We start from the raw sequence: 23,130 nt of genomic DNA, 5'->3' as shown, positions 1-23,130 counted from the left end.
GTTTCTATTAAAAATTGCGATAATTTAATGTCAAGACTACTATAAGGTAAATTTACAATTAATATTGGATCATGCGTCAATTCGTTTCTGCAAGTAATTTTGAACAGATATTTCGAGTGTGCTGCTGGCACTTTTCTACGAAGCTCGTAGAGAATACATATTCAAAAATTCATTATGTCCTACATCTTCAGAATAATGATCTTGGTTCTTCATGGAAAGAAAATGGATATGTGAGCATACAACACACAAAACAAAGCTAGATTACACGTAAAAAAAAGTACACTGATGCTAACCACGTTGGCGCGTTATAAACTAGTATGTCTGCAAGAATATTTCAATTTCTGGTTATAAATACATGTGCCACCTTATACTTCAACTGCGCTAGAAGCCTCTATATATTCACGCAGCGTCAGTAATGCACTCAAGATTGTGTAAAAGCCAATAGTGAATTGCAGATGCGGAACATGAGTATCTCAGAAAGAAGGATGAGATGTTTGGGTAATGACGAAGTCAGATTCTAAGCTGATCAGACGCTCTCAGAACAAACATGAACATACGTTCTATCAAAATGAATAAATAAATAAAAATAAAAAAAAAAAAAAAAAATGATAATATGAAGTCTGATTGTACTATTTTTATAGCTTAATCGTAGGCTTGTAATGTTACAACAAACAAAAATCGCAGGAGTTAAGCAGTATGGAATATAAAAAATAACGAACAAAAGATAATTACATTTACCGAATAAATATTTTCGTTCATGAAGCAAATGCATTCAATACTCTTTATACATATTTGACACCTTGATAAAACAGCCATTTTATCAGAACATAACATTAATATAAATTCATACAATTGATGCAGCCAAATTAGGATTTTATAATTAGTTTGATAGAGCATTTGACGTCAAGATAAATAACTTCATATTCCATACGAACAGACTCATCCAATAAAATGAAATTAGTTCTGTAAAATCAGGGACGTGCGATGTCCCAACAAATTACCCAAGTATCAGTGGACATTTCAAATTATAAACAAAATAATGTATATTTTGGCTTACAAAATTTCCCTTTCTAATTGACTGTTAAATTGATGATGTGTTGAACGCACTCCCACATACCATACCTATTGAAGTTATTATTTCTATTTCCCAGGCCTATAAAGAAGTTTATTATATCTTGTCACTAATATTGATGCAACGTTTCGTCTTCTTAACATCACCAATATGGATTCCGACCGCAGTTTGTTGTTGTCCAGTAAATATAAAGTGACACATAATTATGTAAAACATGTAGGCAGATATATGGGAGTAAGAGAATTATGGAGCACTAAACTTATGATGCATTATAACTGTGTTAATATTGACCTTATAAAGCTATCTATTTATAATTAAATTTTATCAGTAAAAAAAGGAACTCTCGGGGAAATAATGAAAATAAGTACAAGTATACGAGGGTGGGCTGATAAGTTCTCGGCCCGACCCAGAAGGACTTGAGCTGCAGGCATGAAAGTGTGAGGCTATTCAACATAGACCCCTCGAAGGTCAACACACTTGGCACTTCGATGCTGCAACTTCTCCAACCCCTATATATATATATATATATAAAATAAAGGTCTGTAAAAAACTGTTCCGTAGCTGTTATCACCTCTTCATCAATGTAAAATTTCTGTCCTTTCAGTGCTGTTTTGAGTTTTAGAAACAGATAATAATCAGAAGGGGCAAGATCTGGCGAGTAAGGTGGGTGGTCAATGCACTGAAACCCTAGGTCCCTCAGAAAATCCGTTGTTCTGCCAGCCTTGTGGACGGGAGCATTGTCCTGCACCTCGCAACTCCTCTTTGGTGAATTTGACATCTGGCTCCGCCATGGTTCATTCAATTACCTGTAAAATAAAAACCGTTCATGGTAGAATCGTGAAATTTGGTACTTAAACATATAAAAGATCAACATTTCACATGACATCAATTATATCAGGGTAGTACAATCGAAAGGGGGTCGGGCCGAGAACTTTTCAGTCAACCCTCGTATTTTATATATTAATGAAAGAAGGAAACAACCGATTTGAACTTACTTTTACGCAACAAATCATCTGTAGGTGCGAGTGCAATAACTTACAAAGAGAGAGCACCGACTGCAGGAGTGAGACAGTGTTTGGCTATTCTGGAAAGCGGACTGGGTGGCATAGTGGTTAACGTATCGGCACGGTATGCTGGAGATCTCGCGTTCGAGTCTCGCTCCAATCAAATCACTTTCTTCACTCTTTGTAAGTTACAAGTATGTTTTGTTAAAATTTGTAGTGATGCTATCCCACTCCCGGTCACGGTTCCCATTTTTTTTATCCTAATGAAATAGGCCTCAAAAACATTTCTTTCTATTGTTCATGTTCAACTGTGTAAACATTGATGTACTTCACATTATGTTTAAGTCTTCAGAGAATCGCGAAACCGCTTGTTTGCTTTCAAATTGTGTTTCAATGCAATTTTACGTAGTCGAAACGACAAACTACGGAAAAAATGGCAAGGAACCCAAGTTTTCATCTTTATGTTTAATTCTTTTAATATTCAAACTTGCCACAAGATTGAACGACTTTTGTGTCCACCCTTTCACAATAAGGCATATTGTAACCATTCATAATGACTAATTCGATGATATTCTATTTCTTATTTAGATCATCCGGTGAGATCACTAAGCTACATACATACTTATTCAAATGTTTGCTTTGACTTTCCATGAATGTTCAAATTTTTTTATGAATACAGCAATTATTTACTGGAGGTAGTTTTTCAAAAGATTTTAGTCTGATATTTGTTATGAGGCCTGTACAATGTGAGCCAACATAAAAGTTACTTTATTTACAAAATCCCTTTGAGGAGCATTTATGAAATATTCTGCTCGTGCCAAGATACTTGTATTGGGATGAATAAAATAAATATTTTAACACTAGACTGAAGGAATATCTAAGGGAATCGAGAGAAAATGAGCAAACGGATTCACAATTGTCTAAATACTTATAAAGAACTGAACATAATGTGGAGGACATCAAAATTTTACATTGAGCGACGTCAACAATAGAAAGAAACGTCTCTGAGACCTATTTCATTAACACAGGAAACGACAACTTAATACTATAAAAGAGAACCTGGAGCAGGATTGGTATTATCATAACAAATTTTATCAACAATAGTATATATTTGTACATATTATCATTATTTCTTCAAGATTTCCTATGTTTACAAAATCTAATTGTAAACATACATTTATAAGGTCAATATTAACACACAGTTACAATATATAGAACGTTTAGTACTTCCCAATATTCGAACTCCCATATTTCTGTTTACATGGTTTGCAAAATTATGTGTAACTTCATAATCATAGAATAACAGTGCACTGTAATCGAAATCCACATTGGTGGTGTTAAGAAGACGAAACATTGCATCAAGATTTGTGACAGGAAATAATACACTTCTTTATAGGCCTGGAAAATACGAGGAGTAATCAGAAAGTAATGTTACAAAGCCTGCAGTGACACGTGTATATATTATTTCATACAACCAATACAGCCTACAGATAGTACACACATTAGGTTATTTTTCGACAGTCTCCATATCGGTTGAGGCACTTACCGCATCGTGGGATGAGTCTGAAGATTCCCTCCTGGTAAAAATACTGTCTGTGCGTGTTCAGCCAGGTTATCACTTTCCGGTAGTGCAGAATATCGTGCACAAGGTGACGAACGCTTCCGAACGACATTTCCAATTCTGCCATCAGATGCTGTAACGTGATTTTTATGTTGTCCTGAATCAGTTCCTCTACGCGAGCTTTGTTAAAATCTGTTGATGCCGTGTTGGGTCAGCCACTGTGGTCCTCGTCGGTGACGTTTTCTCTACTAGTCGAAAACTTTCGACACCATTCTGCGACATGCTGACGACACATTACAGTCTCTCCATAAACCTCTACCAGCTGCCGGTGAATTTCAATCGCAGCCCCTCAGAAATCGAATAACTAAGCGAGACCAGTTTTTCAAACGAGTAACCATTTGTGTTTACCTACAACTAGTGCCGTAGGCGGCGGGTGGCTGAAACTCTGCATAGTTGCCAACTCCATGTAATAATTCCTCTATAACAGACGAAACTCCAGATATACCAGCCTTGTAACCTTAGTTTCCGATCCTATGTGGGAGTACACTCAACATATCAGCAAATTAAGGGGAGACAATTGAGTGCAAAGAGAAAATTTCTAAGCCAAAACTACGTTACTTTGTATATAATTTGAAATACGCACTGGTATTAATAATAATATGCATGTCAAAATTTTAATGTACAACATGTATTAAGCCTAATGAATCTTCGTTAAAGGTTACTCCTGTATGTAACCGCAATATTGGAAATTTTGCTCTACATTAAGAAATACAAATAGGTGAGTACTATAGTTATATTGAACTATATTTTAAATACGTTCTATTACTCCAGAAATTTAAATCAGTTATAAAGAGAGAAAAGCTTAGGTTTTACGTTTTAAAGTTTTGTTTGTGTTACAACGGTGTGCATTCATACTGTAGAGTGGACATCATTTTATGTTTCCTGCACTTAAGTTATACCAATAACAAATACCAGCATCAATACCAAGACCAAAATCACGATTATAGATAAGAAGAGAGGTGAAGGATGAGCCAACATAAAAATAGGATTAGACAGACTTGAGAAAGTGACCGAATTTTGCTATCTTGGTAGTAATATAGATGAAAACAACAGATGTCTTAGTGAAATAAAGAGAAGAATAGCACTGACCAAGAACGACTTTCACAAAAAGAAAAATGTTCTCCCGAATAAGCATATTAACATCCACGGTAAGAAGAAATATATAAAAACCTTTGTGTGGAGTGTTTTGACATATATGGATGCGAAACCTAGACGTTAGCAAAACAGGAGAAAGCCTGTTTTGAGACAGCGGAAATGTGGTTTTGGAGAAGAATCACCAGAACTAGCTGGACTGAAAAGAAGAGCAATAAGATGATACTGCAAGAAGTGAACGAGAAAAGACAACTAATCAAAGTAATAGAAAGTACGAAAAGGTAAACTCATTGGTCGTTTACTTAGACATGATTCTTCTCCAAAGCATTTTCGAAGGCAAGATATTAGGGAAGAAGACGAGAGGAAGACCGAGAACATCGTACGTTAAAAATATGATCAATGAGATGAGATGTACTTCCTACAAGGAGATGAAAAGGACTGCTGAAAATAGGAAACTGTGGCTGCAAAGACATGGCTTAGTCTTTTGAAAGAAGAAGAAGCACTTAAGTTAGACATTATAAAATGTATCTTAAAATACCTTCAATATCTTCATTTGAACTTTCTTTTTCTGTAATAGATTATTAAAACTAGGTAGAGTACATAGTAACAAACATTTACAAAGTACAGGCTTGAAAATATGAATAAATCTGGGGTTTGGTATAAAAAGTGTGTTAATAATGGTATGGATGTGGCAGGAAATGAGTACTTATAGAACTCCGGAACATCTGGCTTTCTTATTATCCAGCTTCCCTTACCGCTATATTACGCCGGATAGTCAGGAATCTACTAAACTAAATATTGTATGAGGAAATGGAAGGAATTAACCGATTTTCCTTACATCATATTGTAATATTCGGTAGAGTACCGGTATACGAGTTTTTTCCCTCACTTCTTTTATTATAAAGATTTCTAAACAGTTTGTACACTAGATTACAAATAAGTAGTTCTATAATAGTTCCTTCCTCTGTAAGTTGGGCCTCCTGCCATAGCAGCTCAGAGGTAAAGTTAGAGGAGCTTTCCCGCCCGATGCATTTTAGACAGATAGCTAGGATGTGACCAGTTGATAATTGATGTTCTCTGCCTCGATGTGTCCGTTTATATAGCCAGTCTTTGGAGACGGAGCCTATGGAGGGGTGTTTTTCGTTTCTCTTCGTGTTCCATCGGTGGTGATGGCATTCGTAGTCTGCTTGCTGGTGTTTGTACCGAAGCACATGGTGTTGTTTAATATGAGGGGATATTGCAATATGCACATACAGACAAATTCAAGGCATGCTGAAAGAGTTAAAAAGTACGGAACTGATCCAGGATTCGAACAGGTCTCTGACTTATGGTACCAATGCGCTAACCACCACATTACTTAGTCCGCTTTCAAGATACTCCACAAAATGAGCACCGATCTCAAATGTAAAGGTGTGTGATTGTTCAGGATGTGGACTACGTAGTGTAACGATTAGTACACCGGCGCGGTAAGTCGGAGACTAGTGATGGGTCGTTCATCAACGAACTGACTCTTTTCAACGGAACACTCATTTGAACTAGTAATGAATTAGCTCCCGCATTTTTAACTGTTTGTTTAAAGTTACTGCCGCAACTCAAGCTTCATGCACGGCTCACAGTTCTACACACAATTCCGGCATCGAAATAGCCAATATACATAAAATACACATAGTAATATGACACTTACAGCGGAAAGGCAGAGAAACTAACACAGACTGGTGTGAAAAACTTACTCATTACTATAACTTCTAGCGCTTCGCAGAAGAAACTAAAGATTAATCATAACCAACTGTTACACAGATAAGGTGTCTTTATTCTTGATACGCTATCTGAAAACAGACTTACGATCAGAAGCATGTAGGAAGCCAACATTGTTTGTCGTCTATTAGCACGACAACTCAATGAACGAAATCTCGCATTTTCCATCACGGCCCTGGTGCCATGAATAACAGCACCATTCCAGCACCGAATTTAATCAGTTTAAAACTGAATTGGCTCATTTGAACGACTCCGATAAGAAGCTACCTTCATCTGGTTTCTCACATTACTACCGGAGACCTGGACTCGAATTCCGGATAAGTTTCATTTTTTTACTCATTGGATTTATACAGTGGAGTCTCGTTAATTCGAACTTGGATAATTCGAAATATTGGATAATTCGAACAGAAGTCCATTCCCCTTGAAAACTGTATTGAAAACAATAGTAAAAAATCGTGGATAAATCGAACTTTTGAACCTATGTTTTGGATAATTCGAAGTAAATAGAGTCGAAAATTTTTAATATTGGACAGATGTAAAGAGAAAAATAGTTTTAACGTGTTTTCAGTTATCCAGATGCAGCCATTGGGAAGAGTAATACAAAAAATAAATACAAAATCTATGTAATGATAAAGATGAAGATGAGTTGGGGAAGAAGTAAAGATAGAGAACGTGTGCCAATCTCATCTTGTTTCAGAATTGGTTGAAACTTTAAGATGAATTATTGATAAAGTCAACCAAATGTTATTAATATCATATTCCACGCAATACATGAAGTTCAAGATTTATTGACCGTACAAAAACAATCAAATTCACGCAACTGACGTTTACGACTTATTAAAAGTGAGAACAGAATATTCAAATTGTTACTCGTGTTTAATTGTTTGGGCTATTCAATGTATATTGTAGTGTTGTACGTTAATATATTTTCCATTGTACACGTAGTTTTATGTGGAGTCAATGTCGTTTGTTAGTTTGCGAAATTCGATCACGCAAATAAAGCTGCTTTAAAGGTAAAGTCTACACCATATGAATATGTTTTTGATGCACAGTGCTTTGATTTGTTTGTTGTTATATATGTGAAAATAAATGTTGTTGGATAATTCGAAGTTTTTTCGTGTCCCCTTGGACTTCGAATTAAAAAGGGTCCACTGTATATACTAAAAATTTCCTCGCACTACAGCCCACCCAGAGTTCTACTAGGCCAGATGACAAAACTTGTAACTGGATGATGTGTGGTGAGCGCATCCCACACTCCCAGTGTTTCTGGCTTTCTAGATTGGTCTCACCATGCTGAGATAACATGGAAAATTCTGTGTTCCTATCAGGAATTGAGCTGGAACCACGTGCTCATATACAATAAAACTATTGGTTTTCAACGAATAATGACTTCATAGTTAAAAAATGTATTTTTGAATTTTCTTATGTCGTGGTAATTAAAGATAATGTGATCATTAAAACCTGACAATACTTGCTTAAACAAATATCTGCTAAATAAATGAGCTGATAACACGATTATTAAGATATACAAATACACAGTAAATGCCAACAACGCAAAAGTATTTAACATAATGACATGAAAGTTCATGATGTACAGTGCAGTGGCTAATAATTTATACATAGATAAAGGAACAAACATAGATCAAACGATAGTTAACATGCAAATGAAGAGAAGTGGATTTTCTTAAACTAAATTGAAATAAATGTATTGTTGAAATGTAAAGATTCTGTACAGCAAATGCTGCCTATAAGAAAGTACATTAGGAGATTTGTCCATAAGCCAAGGTTTCTAGTAAGTGAAGAAAGAATGCCACAATTAACCATTTTCCGGGGTGAAAAAAATATCAAAACTTACGTTTTCAAAAGTAGCCGGCCCAGCACCATTGTCGCTGATAAATCTAATAAATATTCTGTGGAGACTGTAAAATGAACCAGAGTCCCTGGAAAAACAATCTGAATCGCTTTCAAACACTAAATGGAATAGAACAAAACTCAACAACAGTAGGTATCCGAATGCCTAACCAGAATAATCACCGTTAGGAAATTCTCAGTTTATATAGTGGCAGTTTTATACTGATTAGACCAAGACTTTAATGTTACTTTATACTGCAAGCACATAAAATAACCTTTTGGTCCTTTTGTGGAGATGTATACGTGTGAACTGTATATGCTTCACAAAAAAAAAAAAAAAAAAAAAAAAAAAAAAAAAAAAAAAAAAAAAACTCAATTCTTTAAAGTGGGCTGCTAAAGTAAGTCTCCCTGTAATATTTTTTGTGGCCACATAGCACGGTTGCTAACACTCTCGCCTTTGGTGCAAGTGGTCCCGGATTCGATTTCTGGTGAGGACACACAGTCGACAAAGTGTATGAGCTTTTCCAAACCAGCCATTATGAATGAGGTTTCCCCCGAGTTTTCCTCATTCACACCAGGTAAATGCTGAGATAGTACCTAACATATAGGTCCCGGGCTACTTCCTTCCTTCCCCATTTCCCGGGTAGTGTGCTTGCCGAGGACGTCATTCCCCATATGTAACGGGATTAAGGCCATAGATGCCGGTAATCCCCAGAAATATGTATCAATAAAAAAAATGTAATGTTTTATATTCATCAATTTATGAAAATCAAAATAGTTTTTTTTTTCTAATTTCAAAATCAATTTTCACAACACTTACTAAACAAAGAAAATATTTACCTGGTTATTCATATTCCATGTGCCTACAAATATTTGAACTTCTCTACTTGGAAACACTTTCTCCAACTCCGTTGGACCAAGGAGAGACGTTGAAGCAATGCGACCATGGAGGTAATTTCTGAAAAAAAGCAGACAAAGAGTTTTTCTTCCATTTATCCTTTAGATTAATTTAACTGTTTATTATTATTATTATTATTATTATTATTATTATTATTATTATTATATTGTTGTGGTGTAAATTGGGTATGTGCTCTTGTGATGAGCATTGAAGCTACGGTTGGTAATATATAGAAGCAATGATCAGTAAATAAAAACGCGTCAAAGAACCTGGTCATAAAGCGGGGAAAGTATCAGTTTCAAGATAGTTTGGCTGCACTGCATTCTGAAAATATGTTAATTCTAATTACGCATCTTTCTGTTATTAAATCTTCACTACAAATATTATGTGCATCATTGTTAAGTCTATGTGTTCCACCATTAGAAGAATATATAACAGACACGATCTACTAGTTAATAGTGTATTTTTTATATATACTATTATAAATACATAAAGTAATTGTTCCAGGAGTAAAAACTATCCATTATTATTGGCAAAGAATTGGTTTATGTCAGTTTTCTTGAAAAGTAGCCATCAGAATTTACCTTCGATTGGTTGAAAATGAAAATGAAATGAAATCTTTAAGTTTTATGTCCCACGATTATGCCGGTGAGGCTAAGAGACGGTGATGATGAGAGATGAGTGAAATGGTGGAATGAAGAAAGTGGGAGGAAACGAGAGAACACCGAGAAAACCCACTACAAAGTCCACACGGCGCGAGCTGGGATCGAACCTGGGACCTCAAGCACCGGAGGTTAACGCTCTACCACTAAGCCACCGCGCCCCCTCGATTGGTTGAGTTGGGGTTTAGCGTTTCCGACAGGCCTCATATGTTTGTATTATTCTGTATACAATACAGTCCCGTTTAACCGAATCGCTAAATAAGCTTTCGTTAAAATCTTAAGCAAAATAGCACATTACTACTTTCCTTTTAACATTTAAAACACAGCTCTGACCAGAACAAAATGAATTATTTAATAACTATACGTTTTTTTGTTACAGTCCTCTTCATCAGACATTGAAAAGAGACAGATGACAGCACATCTTATATCTTCCTCAGCCGTTAGTTAGCATATTCATTTATATAATTTTAATTGTTGTTTTTATATATATATAAAAATTTAAATTTATAATATGTAACAATATCATATAATTACATTGTTAATACATGTTAACTGTCAATTCCCTCCTTTTCTTTTGTTGATGTAGACAAAGCAACTAAGAAGAACTTCATAAGAACATCAATAGTGAAGAAGAAGGAAGGAAGAAGGATTTGGAAAATTTCTATAAACAACTTAAAAGTAATGGATATAGAATAGAACAGATAAAGGGAAAGAGAAAAGAAGAAATTATAAAAAAGAAAGAAGAGGAAGAAAATAAGAAGTGGTATGGAATTCAGAGCATAGGAGAAAAGACGGAAGTGCTAAAGAAGTTATTAAGAGAAGGAGGTATTAAGACATATAGAAAAGGAGAAGAAACGTTGTTGAGATGTATAAGGAAGAAAAAGAAAAGGAGGGAAAGCAATATAAAGGAGGAAGAAGAAGGAGGAGTTATCTATGAAGTGAAATGTAGTGAGTGTGACATGAAATACATAGGGGAGACGGGAAAAAGACTCATGGACAGATTGAAACAACATAAAGATGATGTTCGAATGAAAAGAGAAAATAATGCTATTTACAAACATGTGAAAGAAACGGGACATAGGATAGATTGGGAAGGGGCTAAAGGTTTAGAAAGAGAAAAAAGAAAGATTATTAGGAAATGGAAGGAAGCGAGAAGAATAAAGAAAGAACAAGAGGAGAACTTAATGAACTGGACAAGTGGTATAAATATACATGAGCAATGGGAGAAATTATTAGAAATCATAGAGAAGAAAAGTGCATAAAGGCTATTAGTGTATTTTAAATAATTACCAAATTTTTGTCATTTTATTTTATTTTATATAAAGATCAATATAATTGTAAAATTGCATTGCCAATTAACATGTATTAACAATGTAATTATATGATATTGTCACATATTATAAATTTAAATTTATATATATATATAAACAATTAAAATTATATAAATGAATATGCTAACTAACGGCTGAGGAAGACATAAGATTTGCTGTCATCTGTCTTTTCTCAATGTCTGATGAAGAGGACGTTAGGTCCTTGAAACTGTAACAAAAAACGTATAGATATTAAATAAATCATTTTGTACTGGTCAGAACTGTGTTTTAAATGTTACTGTGATTATCCAGAACCATGGAGTTCATTTATTAACTACTTTCCATAAGCTGCATTAAACTTCATTATTTTAGTAGTACGGCTTTAGTTTAGTAATGTTCAGTTCTAACGTTTAGGTTTGAAGGCATAAGGCATAAAATGTTACCAATAACGTCTTTTCACGCTGAAAAATTTATCAAATATACAACAGTATATATATACAATCTTTATTCCGGTTTACCGAAACACCACGGTTCCCATCAAATTAGGCTAAATGAGAGATAGTATATCTTCTTTGGGGATGTCGGGTGCTCGATATAAAGGAATCCTAGTATGTGTATATGAAATTCAAAATAAAAAGTACTACACACCATTGTCGAATGCACATACTCTCGGAATCCGCTAAATCGAAACAATTAGGTGTTAAGTACTAACGGCCGTCCATTTGCCATTATTAGCCATTCAGTTTGACCATTGTCGAATGCACATACTCTCGGAATCCGCTAAATCGAAACAATTAGGTGTTAAGTACTAACGGCCGTCCATTTGCCATTATTAGCCATTCAGTTTGTCTTATGTATGTATGGATCATAAGGTTAATGATGTATACTGGCGTACACATTGAAGATACTTACTTATTACGTTGAAACTGGTTTTAGTAATCGTCTATTGTCAAATTCTTTTTCACCGAAATTTTGAGGGAAAGGAAGAGAGAGCGAGCGAGAAAGAGAGAAAGGTAGTGGGAATCATGTTCCCAGTAGTGAACACAGAATCTTAATTTTAAATGTTATTCTACAAAAAAGTGATTAGCAAGACTGGTGCACTGTTACAACTACATTTAATAATGATTGAAATATTTAACTGTATACAGATTCCATTAAAATAAAACACAGGCTGTGCATAAAAGAATACTAGGGTATTAAAGTTGTGTAATATATCTGAACTAGGATCATAGATAAAAAGAAAGAGTAAAATTTATAGTTTTTCTCTACAGGTGTTAAATGAGAGTTTTTTTTTGTCACATTCACATTCAATCGATACGTAGGTTCTTCCAGTTCTTTAATCACTGAAGGTTTCTTTTCGAGCGCAGCCATCTTCATTAATGGATCTGTAAACGAACATGTACACAGCTGAAACATTCATCTTTGCTCTCTGATTCTGGACGTGAACGAGTTCTGTACACCTCATCCAAAACACACAATAACAAATTGAAACTCCGTTATTCTTTTATGTACACTCATGTCCAAAATTATTGTCGCATGTCTACAAATATGTTTTTGTAGGAAAATAATTTGATAACGAATTCGCCCGGTATTTCTTACAACATTAGTATGCGTATAATCGGTGAAGACATGCATGTGGCAAATTTCATGTCAAAACAGCACTAAATATGAACAATAAAATGAAAATAAAACTTTCTTGTCCATTTAGCAACATTTTGTTTTACTAATTCTAGTTTTCATATTTATAATTCTTTTTCTATGAAATTTATCACAAATATACATTTCCCGATTATACATAAGTATCAGTATTAAAAGTACCCTGGAAAATCATTATCAAATTATATTCTTACAAGAAGACACTTATAGATATGCGACAATCATTTTGGACATGAGTGTACATGCTGTATTTTAAAAATATTTCTACCTTCCACACTTTCGAAGGTTTTCTCTGAATAAGTTTTGAATTTTCCTCGGTTATTTTACAATCAATGCATTTTGATTCGACAAAAAAACCTTGAAAATAACGCAACTTGCAGATAATACCAGCTATTCTAACTAGAAATTTATTAAAGTCAAGTAACTACTGTACTATGTTTCTTTCTAACAAGCATGATGTAAAAGAAATAAAAAAAACAAATAAATAAATAAATAAATAAATACACAAAACAAACATTCTGAAAAAAAATGTGCATAAAAACTTACTGAGAACCGAATTTTAATATCGATATCAATTTTGAAGAACCATACTCATACCATATCCTAATTTGTTAAATAAATACCCAATTATCTTTCCTGAAACAAAATATATCCACACAATCATAGGCCCTTTTAAACATACAGCGCAGAACACCTTCATCTTTGAGAACTAATTTAATAGGTATTATGGTTCACATGACACACCATACAATTTACATACACACACACATTAGTTTTTACACTGCAGCATTAGTGTTTGTAGCTTGAAACAACTTTCATACCTTTCCTAGATATGTTTGAATTTTCCGGACCATTCCAGTTTTCCTGACCATTCGGCAACCTATTTTATTTTTATTTATTTATTTATTTAGTAGTTTCATGAAAGTTACTTTCTGGATAGATCTCGTATATCAGCAAGATCTCAAAAACTAGCCCCCTTATCTTCCTTGAAGGGAGATACAGAACAAATATCCAAATTATCGGAAGACAAAAGACGCAAGTCACAACTATTAAAACTCACACTATTTAATTCATTATCTCGAGCAGCGTCGAAAGGTATTCATTCTTGAATGCCTTCGAAATGGGCGTGGCATATAAACACATAAACTCTTAGCATATTCCTAGAACAGTAATTAAAGATTTAACATAACCCTTCTCCCCCTTACATACAGAGTTATCAATTTTAATATCCTACTAGATGTTAATAACTAAGACACAAATTTTATTTTATGTAAGTATACATTTTCTGTAAGCCAACATTGATTTTACAGCCACAACAATACCTTTAGACATGATCTACAAATGCCACATATATAAACACCAGGATGCCCCCGAAAATAAAACACAGTAGAACCTATGCTTAACGAAATCAAAAACAATGTTATATTTTATTTTCTTCTTGAGGTTTCTGCTTAGCACAGTTTATATTAAGATTAAACAACGTAAATATTAACAACTTATAATCGCTGTACTGTACGCGTATTGGCGTAATCAGTATTTCATATATATAAATACTCACTCTTTTATTAACTTTTTGTTATGTTTAACATAAACAAAATAATCTCAATTTCAGTTTAGAGTTTAGTTTAGATTTCACCACTGTGAAGAGGTTAATTCACAGTTCCATTGCTAAGGGCCCCAGAAGGTAGACGTTGCCAATAGGTGTAATAGGAAGTACTCATCAGGTCCCATATAGAGGCACTGTTATTTTGGCCTTAAAGCCTCAAGAAGTTGGTCAAAAAGGGCAGCAAAGGTAAGGAGGTCATTGGTAATTTAGAGAAACTGAGATATTTTAGGAATGAAATCAAAATAGGAATAAGGTCAGTATGGAACTGCATTTATCATACGTGAGAAGCATCCTTAGAGGATGGCGCTAAGCTGAAATATCAGCATAGGTGATGGATCGATGATATAAAAAAAAACGAAAGAAAACAAAGGTAGACGAAAGAAAACGTATGTCTAGTGCAGAACCTTTCACGAGCTCGCATATGATATGCAATTTGTTTCAAGGATTCTTCAGGAAGAGAGTGAAACTAGTGAAAGACCATCCTTTACTAGTGTTTCCATTTTAACTAGTGGTTAGAAAGCAGTTTGTTTACATTTGTTTGCATAGATTAGTATAGGTTCAAGTTTCTTTCAAGAATCCATTACTCAAGTCTTCGTTTGCAAGCTTTCTAATTGGGCAAGCTCTGAATTAGTCAAAAATGGAACCATTAGTGAAGAATGACCTCTCACTAGTTTCATCCTGTTCCTGAAGCTTCCTTGAAACAAATTGCATGTTATATATGCAAGCTCTAGAAAAGTTCTGTACGAAACACATTTTTTCTTTATTCTACCGTTCTTTCCTTTCGAGATATCTAGTTTTGAACAAATCTTCGACCCATCATTATGCCGATATCTCAGCTTAGCTATGCTCTATGGATGCTTCTCACATATGCTAAGTGCGGTTGCATACTGTTCTTATTCCTATATTGATTTCATTCCTAAACATTTTCAGCTTCTCTAAATCACCAATGACCTTCTAATCTTTGCTGTCCTTCTTGATCAAATTCCTGAGGCTTTAGGGCCAAAACGTCTACCTTCTGGGGCCCTTGGCAATGGAACTGTGAATAAACCCCTTTTCTTAGCGTACGCGCCTTTGGCGTGGGAGACCCGGGTTCGATTTCCGGCGGGAGCTCACGTGGTTCGAATTCCACGTCTCATATAGCCTCGCTGCTGAACAGGACGTTAAACTCAAAATCAATTCAATCCAAACCCCTTTTCAGTTTGTGAATTTTATAAGTAGTATATGTGTCACCGTTAGAAATATGTGTGTCACTGTTCGGTGTGTGTCACCATTAGAAGATCAACAATTGATACAATCTGGTACACAACAGTGCATATTTTATATACTATATAATATGTAAATAAATAAACATCTGTTCCAACACAATAAAAATTACACAGGCCTGCGAAATTGAAGTTTTTAAGAAATACAAGATAAGTTTTCGATGAGTTTTATGTTATTTGGTGTACTGATTTCGAAAATGAACTCCATTTTGTTTCATCAAGCCAGGAATTTTTGTAAAATCGATATCGATATTTTTGCCGAAGTGACATCTGGCAATTGGTATTTGTTTCACCTTTTGATTTTTTCCCCGTTATATGCTAACGATACTGTAGAATTAAGAAAAATTTAAAGAGTCATTAAACATGGATCTTCGTTACGTGTAGGTTCCACTGTATTTACTGAGCTACTTTGCACGCAACAACTAGAAACTGAATACAAATAACAGTCACCATTAGATGTGAAGTTATAAAGAACATAAAAAAAAGAGAGAAAGACTAACATTTAACATCAGATTATTAGATCACCTAACACAGAAAAAGCAAAAGCATGCCATGCACTAAAGTACTAGAAATTAGAGCACGTTTTCCAATTTATATTTCAGATTTATTTACATTTATTCGGCTACAGATACCAAGTTTAGAAATATCTCTAGTTATAAGACTAACAGATAGATAACCTCACAAAGCTGAATCCTAAGTAGTTTAAGTCACCCTGGTTGATAATCTCGATTTTTTTTTTTAATCTCAGCAAGCAAAAGCTGGAACGTGTTCTTTTTAACCCTTCTCTTACACGGGCATAAAATTTGTTTCCAGCCACAGTATAATCACATATTACAATATAATTTTGAAACAGTGTTATTATAAAGGACATAATGCATCTAATTATTTCTGAAGAATTGAATAATATCGGGTGGCATGTTCATTTATGTATTTGTATTCCTGTAACAAAGTTAACTACAAAAAAAAAAAAAAAAAAAAAAAAAGTTTTCTTGTCATTTTGGAAAGCATTTTCCTGATTAATTAAGAACGTTTGAAAGTAATAATTCTATGTATGAATAAGCTTTATTCCAATTTACACAATCCCATTTATTTCTCATTCTTAAAAAAAAAAAAAAAAAAAAAAATCCACCGATGAAAACCGAATATTTTCTTGGAAACAATCTTAAATCTATAATGTATGAATACCATTAATATAACGATGCTATTGGATATGCCTTAAAACAGGAAAACTTTACGAGCTTTCCTCACTTGTCTAGTGGCTAGAGCGTGTGCCTTTTAGTGCACATGGTCACGGATTCGATTCCCAGTGGAAAAAAAATTGAACGCAATATGGTGGTTCGGATTTTATCTTAAACTGTAGTTCCACATCTCATACAGCCTGGTTCCTGAAAACGTACGCTAAACTTCAACAAACAAATAGAAGAAAAACTTCACAATACTTGGTCATATTCCATTAGACTTCATCAAGTGGTTACAGAAATCAAAATCAAAATCAAAATAGTGTAATATCCTACACATGGTTATATTTACAAACATCAACATAAACAACACCACGTGCGTTTCTACTACAAGATCTATAAGAGCAGACGACAGGAATCAGTGCCTCACTGATTGCGTGATGGAAGAGGAACACTTGCGCCACCACTACACAAGAGTAGCTATAAAATTCCGAGAATCAGCACAAGCAGTATCAATTTTGGCTGGTCAACTCCCCTCTCTTAGCTTGCAGAGGAGTTCTGAGAGAACCTTATTCTAACTCAGACCTCTTAGCTTGTAGTGGAGCTCTGAGAGATTCCTAGCCACAAAAAACTCACAAGCCACAAGCTGTGGAGCTTCGTGGTTCTCTTTTCCCATTAGCTTGCTGTGGAGTTCTGCGTGACTCCAACCTCTCTTTGTCTGCAGCGGAGCTTAGTGACGAATCCTTCCTTTGGCTGCCTGGGCCTTAGGATAGCTACTTTCCCTAATTGTTAGTTAATTTTGTACTTATTTAGTGGAAATGTCTTATAATAGGAAGCTTTATAATAAAACTAGCTGTGGGAAAAAAAATCGATTCCCGTGTGTAATTGCTCTACCTTCTACTTTCTTTAGCAGAATTTTACAGTAGGCTCACAGTGAAAATATCATCTGTCACGGACAAGTAACAAAGCTGGTGAAAATGATTTATTTTAGAGACATATGACGCCTTCTGCGTTAAGTGTATTTTAGCCACCTAATGATGCCTAAAGGGAATGGACGAAAAATAGTGCTCTCTAGTTGACAACTAGTTAGTTCGCGTAACTTGTCTCGCACATACACCCGAATAGTGCATCGGATCTCATTTTAAATAGTGGGACCCGTCTTATATAATCTTGGTGCTGAAAAGAAACGTCAAATGCCAATCAATTAATCAATGAGCTAAAATACGTCCGGACTTGGGCGAACAGTTCAGAGTTCCAATTCTGATGCTTTTTACTCAGTCCCACCGCACGAATGCTGGAATGGTATTTCAAAATATAGTCCCTGGTGGACTTTCTTCCAAAATTACCCCCCACATTTAATTGTTAATAGTTTCCAATGTAAATCAGCTTCATAACTGGAGCTTGCTAATAAATTAAATACAATAAATATAGTACTGGTTCCTGTTTTGAGATGTGTCCAGGTAGGTGTAACTCCTCACTTTCATGGGTTACGTTTGTTTATCGGTATGAATATGAAATATGTTGTACTATTATTATTATTTGTTTGGGTCGCCATGTTGCTTCACAACAACAATTCTTTAATAATTTGTTTTTTAAAATAATCCTTCGCTTCTAACGCATCTCATATCAGGTATCCAGATTCTTGTACAGTTGCTGCAGATAAAGTAAACAGGTTATACTAATATGATATCTCAGCAGATTCGAAATTAAAATATCAAGCAAAATAATTATTAATTAAAGAAATACATAAGGATTTTAATATTTCAGGAGAGTAAATTTTATAACAACTGGTACATGTTCTATTTTAGGCGAGATGATACCATCAGTAGTTTCAGCGGCGAATCTACAGCAACATATCTAAAACATTCATATCTTCATATGTACATTTAGCTCATTGTAGGAACAAATTACTAAATTATAACAGAACACAACAGAATGCAATTGTCAACGAATCGGGTACTTTCTCATTCTTCATAATCTTCATAAAACAATTATCGTTGACAATACATATATTCATTTTATACATTATCTTTTATCACTTATTTATCGCCGTACTAATTATAATTTTCCCCTGTTGATGACACAACTGATATACAATATTCTGTTGAAACTCCTACTATTCTAACATTTGCTTTACGAATATTTAATTATCAGATTGCTGCTACAAATAAGCCTAACTAGAGAAACAAGTTTTCAGTTTTGGTACTTTAATGCTTCTGATGCTTTATTTTATTTAAATAATAGAGGTATCGAACTAAATTTGCTTGATATAGTTTTATAAATTGTGGACTTAATTTTGGTAACTTAAATTTTAGGCATAAAGCTTAGCGACATATAGGGATTAGGGACAAAAGCTACTTAGAACGACATTTCTATTAATCGCAGCTACTCAATTTATATTAAAACCTTATTCTTTCGTAACACAATTCACTAAAATTAGGTCTAGTACTTTCCTATATTTAATTGCAGATTATATAGTCTTGACATAACAAATACATATTTAGATTGATAGTGTCACAATTTACTTTTTCATTCCGAACTAACAATTTTTCTTTCTTTTTCTTCGTCTTCAGTACTTAGAAATAAGAGAAATGGCATTCAAGGAGATGACAAAGCTTCTGTACAAAGCACCTAGTGCTAACTTACAACTTGCAAACATTCTGTAACTGTACCAAATAATAAATAATGTAATAGTAACAATAAAATGGAACATTATAACACATAGCAAATAGACTGGCATAATTGGTTGCTCAAATTCAACAATAACAATATTTCATAACATTTTAAATAGGTTAATATAAAGAATAAGGGCACACACAGACAAGATCACATAATTCCTGTGATGGATCAAAGTGATCCATTACAGTTTACCCCGATATATATATTATTACCTTACTTGTAATGTATTTCTTTCTATTATATGTCCTTGATGGTAAAATCAGTAAAATACTTACAAACTGTCTATGTACAAAATTATATCATCATTTGTTTATCCCTTTTCGTTAAAAAATATAATCCCACCTTTTATCTTGATTTCCTCTTTCAGTATTAAGACTCATTTTTTATTTTTTGTATTTTTTAAAATATTTTTAGGGGGAGGTGGCTCTAATATAACACACTTCAAACACATTTCTTTCAATTTCCGAGGTGATTCGGACAGTATGCCAATAGCCAGAATCATATACTTTGATATTTGCAGATGTTTAGAAAGATCTTAAATATTTTCTTTCTCCTCCCTGGAATCCCTAATACTGTATATTCTTTCATTCTGCTATTAATATACCTTTTTACTTATGCCAATACACAACGCATCATAAACACATCCACTTAATGGAAGTTTGTCAGTAAACTAGATCCTATGCTGACTCAAGCTCCTTTCCGAATGAATGGCTCGTTCTTGGTTTTAGTAGTAATTTTTACTAATCTCGATGTCAAACAAATGAATAATGGAAATTATACTCATTTACCATATATTTTATCAATATTATTTTTCGAGTTTCTCCTCTCTTATTTCCAGACTTGACTACCTTCTTGGTTATTGCATCTTTAAAAATGCAATGTTATATGCGAGCTCCTAATATTTTATCATAATTATATATTTATCATAAAAATTAGCTATATTAATTTTAGTGATGTTATTTAATTCTCCTAACACATTCAAAGGAAGTGTTACTAGTCTATTATCCTGCCAAAAATGAGGTGATTTTTTATATACGTAGATATTACTAGAAATGGGCTTTTTATAAATTTTAGGTAGAAATTTGTTTTTGTTCCTGGAGAACATAAGATCTGAAAATACTAATACTAATAATAATACTACAACTGCTTGTTTTATGTTCCTCCGTAAACTCGGTTTTTGGATGAATTTGTCCCAACATCCTGAACAACGTTTCTAATTGTTTTTCGGACCGAAAGATAGAACCGTATCACCAGTATAACCAAAGTATATCATGAATCTTAATTACTTCTTTCTCAGAAATTTGGTTTCAAAATGATCAATAACAATGTTAGTAATAGCGAAAAAGGGCTCCCTATCGCTAAGTTTTCTTGAAAATAGATGTAGTCTTCAAATTTAAAATAATTGTTTTGTACGCACACTTCTAAAATCTTGGTGAGTTCATAAAATTCAAGGTTACTAAATTTGTTTACCTTCAACAACATTTGCGTACAAGAAATTGCTAGGTCTATAGGTATTGAGTTACATATATCTATATTAAATAGGCGCCAATTTCAATTGATCATTATTAATCAATGACATATTTCTGTTTATGCGCCAACATTATTGTTAATAACAAATGTGAACGTGCGGTGTTCTCCAAAATGTACTTACAGAGTCACTTAAGTAACTTATAAGCTGAATGGGACCAAAGGTCTAATCGGGACTTCTTCTCTAAGCAATTTTGGCATCCTGTAAATTATCGGTAAGGCTGTAGCGTCAACTTTTAGATTCTTAGCCATAGTTTCATCAATGAGCCACACTTCAGAAATAACAGTATTTATTTTTTCTTTAATATAATATCATATAACGGAATTGAATCTTTAAGCTTTACGTCCCACGGTTATGCCGGTTAGGCTAAAGGAGGCGGCGATGATGAGAAATGAATGAAATGCTGGAATGAAGAAAGTGGGAGGAAACGGGAGAACCCGAGAAAACCCACGAGCACAGTGTTTGTCCACCACAAAGTCCACACGGCGCGAGCTGGGATCGAACCAAGGACTCCAAGCACCGGAGCCACCGTGCCCCCACGGAGCTACTACTGAGCCACCGTGCCCCCATCATATAACAGGTCTACTGTTTTGCCCTAATTATTTATTTTTTTCTAATAGTTTATCCCAATATTCCTTTTTGTACATTACTATAAATTTATTTCCTTTATCTGTTTTTATGCAGCACTGTTTATTAATAACCATTTTTGAATCCCTTAATTAGACGACCTATTCTTACTCCATAATGCTTCTTGTTATAGCTGCAAATAAAATTACCCAAGGCATTTTTACATATTAGATTAAATCTTACTACTTAAGCGTAATACCCTATAATATGAATACCCAACATCTTCACCATCTAACCTAATTAAATATCCTGAGGAAAGGCATCCGAGTAACATTCCAGAAATATGGGAAAGAAGTTAGGTATTGTTGATCATTATCACCATATAAGACCATATAAAAGTCGGCATTGTATTAAATTTGAAATGTGTTCTATACGTTCAACTAATTGTTATATAATTTTTCCTCATATCTGGAGCATTTCAGCTTTTCAACTGCAGCTGGCCATCTTGAGTGAGTTTTTCCCTTTCTTTGTCTTTTTTTCTCTCAGATTTACATGTAAATTCTGCCGTGTTACCTTTAAATATAAAGCCTGTAGAAGTTTTTCCAAAATTACTACCTGTTTGGAGAACTATCTGTTTATCTACTTATTTGTGTACTATGTTTTTCTTATTTTATTTACGAGGGGCCAATCAAAAAGTTTCTGGAGTTTCGTTGTAACTATTTATTACCACAATATAGGTAAACATTAACTTAATCGCTTTCAGAATGCGCTCCTTGAGAACACACACACTTGTTTAACCGTTTCTGCTATTGCCGGAAACAACGCTGAAAGTCCTGTTTAGTTATGTTCCGAAGTTCAGAAGTCGCGTTAGTTTGTATGTCTTTTACGGTGGCAAAACGGCTCGTCGAAACGAACGTTCTCCTCTTCTATCAGCCTTCCTACTCACTGGATTTAGCCCCAGCGGATTTCTGGCTCTTTCTTTCCCAAGATCAAAAAGGGTTTTTGCCACCGTAGAAGACATCCAAACCAACGCGACAGCTGAACATCGGAACACACCAAAACAGGAGGACTTTCAGCGTTGATTCCAGCAATAGCAGAAGCGGTGAAACATTCTCAAGCAGCCTATTTTAAAGGCGATTTAGGAAATGTGTACCTATATTGTGGTAATAAATAGTTACAACGAAATTCCGAGAACTTTCTGACTGCCCCTCGTATTTATGTCTTGAAATAGAAGTTTCTGTTTTATATTGCTTTATTGCATCTGATGTCAGTATTTTGGTAATACGTAAAATAATTTTTATTCCATGCCACAGATCATCTATTGCGACCACGCTTAAAAAGAAAGAAAAAAAAATGAACAAAATTCTAAAGCATAGCTAAGTTACTAAA

The 23,130-nt window shown here is 34.2% G+C and overlaps 1 protein-coding gene across 1 annotated transcript in view; it reads right to left on the bottom strand.

Moving 5' to 3' along the window:
* Positions 1–23,130, bottom strand: part of INPP5E (Inositol-3-phosphate synthase) — an 82,919-nt gene that overhangs the window by 24,919 nt on the left and 34,870 nt on the right. Inside the window, exon 3 of the mRNA XM_081731740.1 lies at positions 9,236–9,353. Coding sequence (XP_081587866.1) covers positions 9,236–9,353 — 118 coding nt within the window. The remainder of the gene's footprint in view (positions 1–9,235; positions 9,354–23,130) is intronic.

The sequence above is a fragment of the Thermobia domestica genome, chromosome 11, assembly GCF_964235325.1.
Source record: "Thermobia domestica chromosome 11, izTheDome1.hap1.1, whole genome shotgun sequence".
Taxonomy (NCBI): Eukaryota; Metazoa; Arthropoda; class Insecta; order Zygentoma; family Lepismatidae; genus Thermobia; species Thermobia domestica.
Note: the sequence above shows the minus strand (reverse complement) of the source record. Positions and strands in the feature narration are given on the sequence as shown.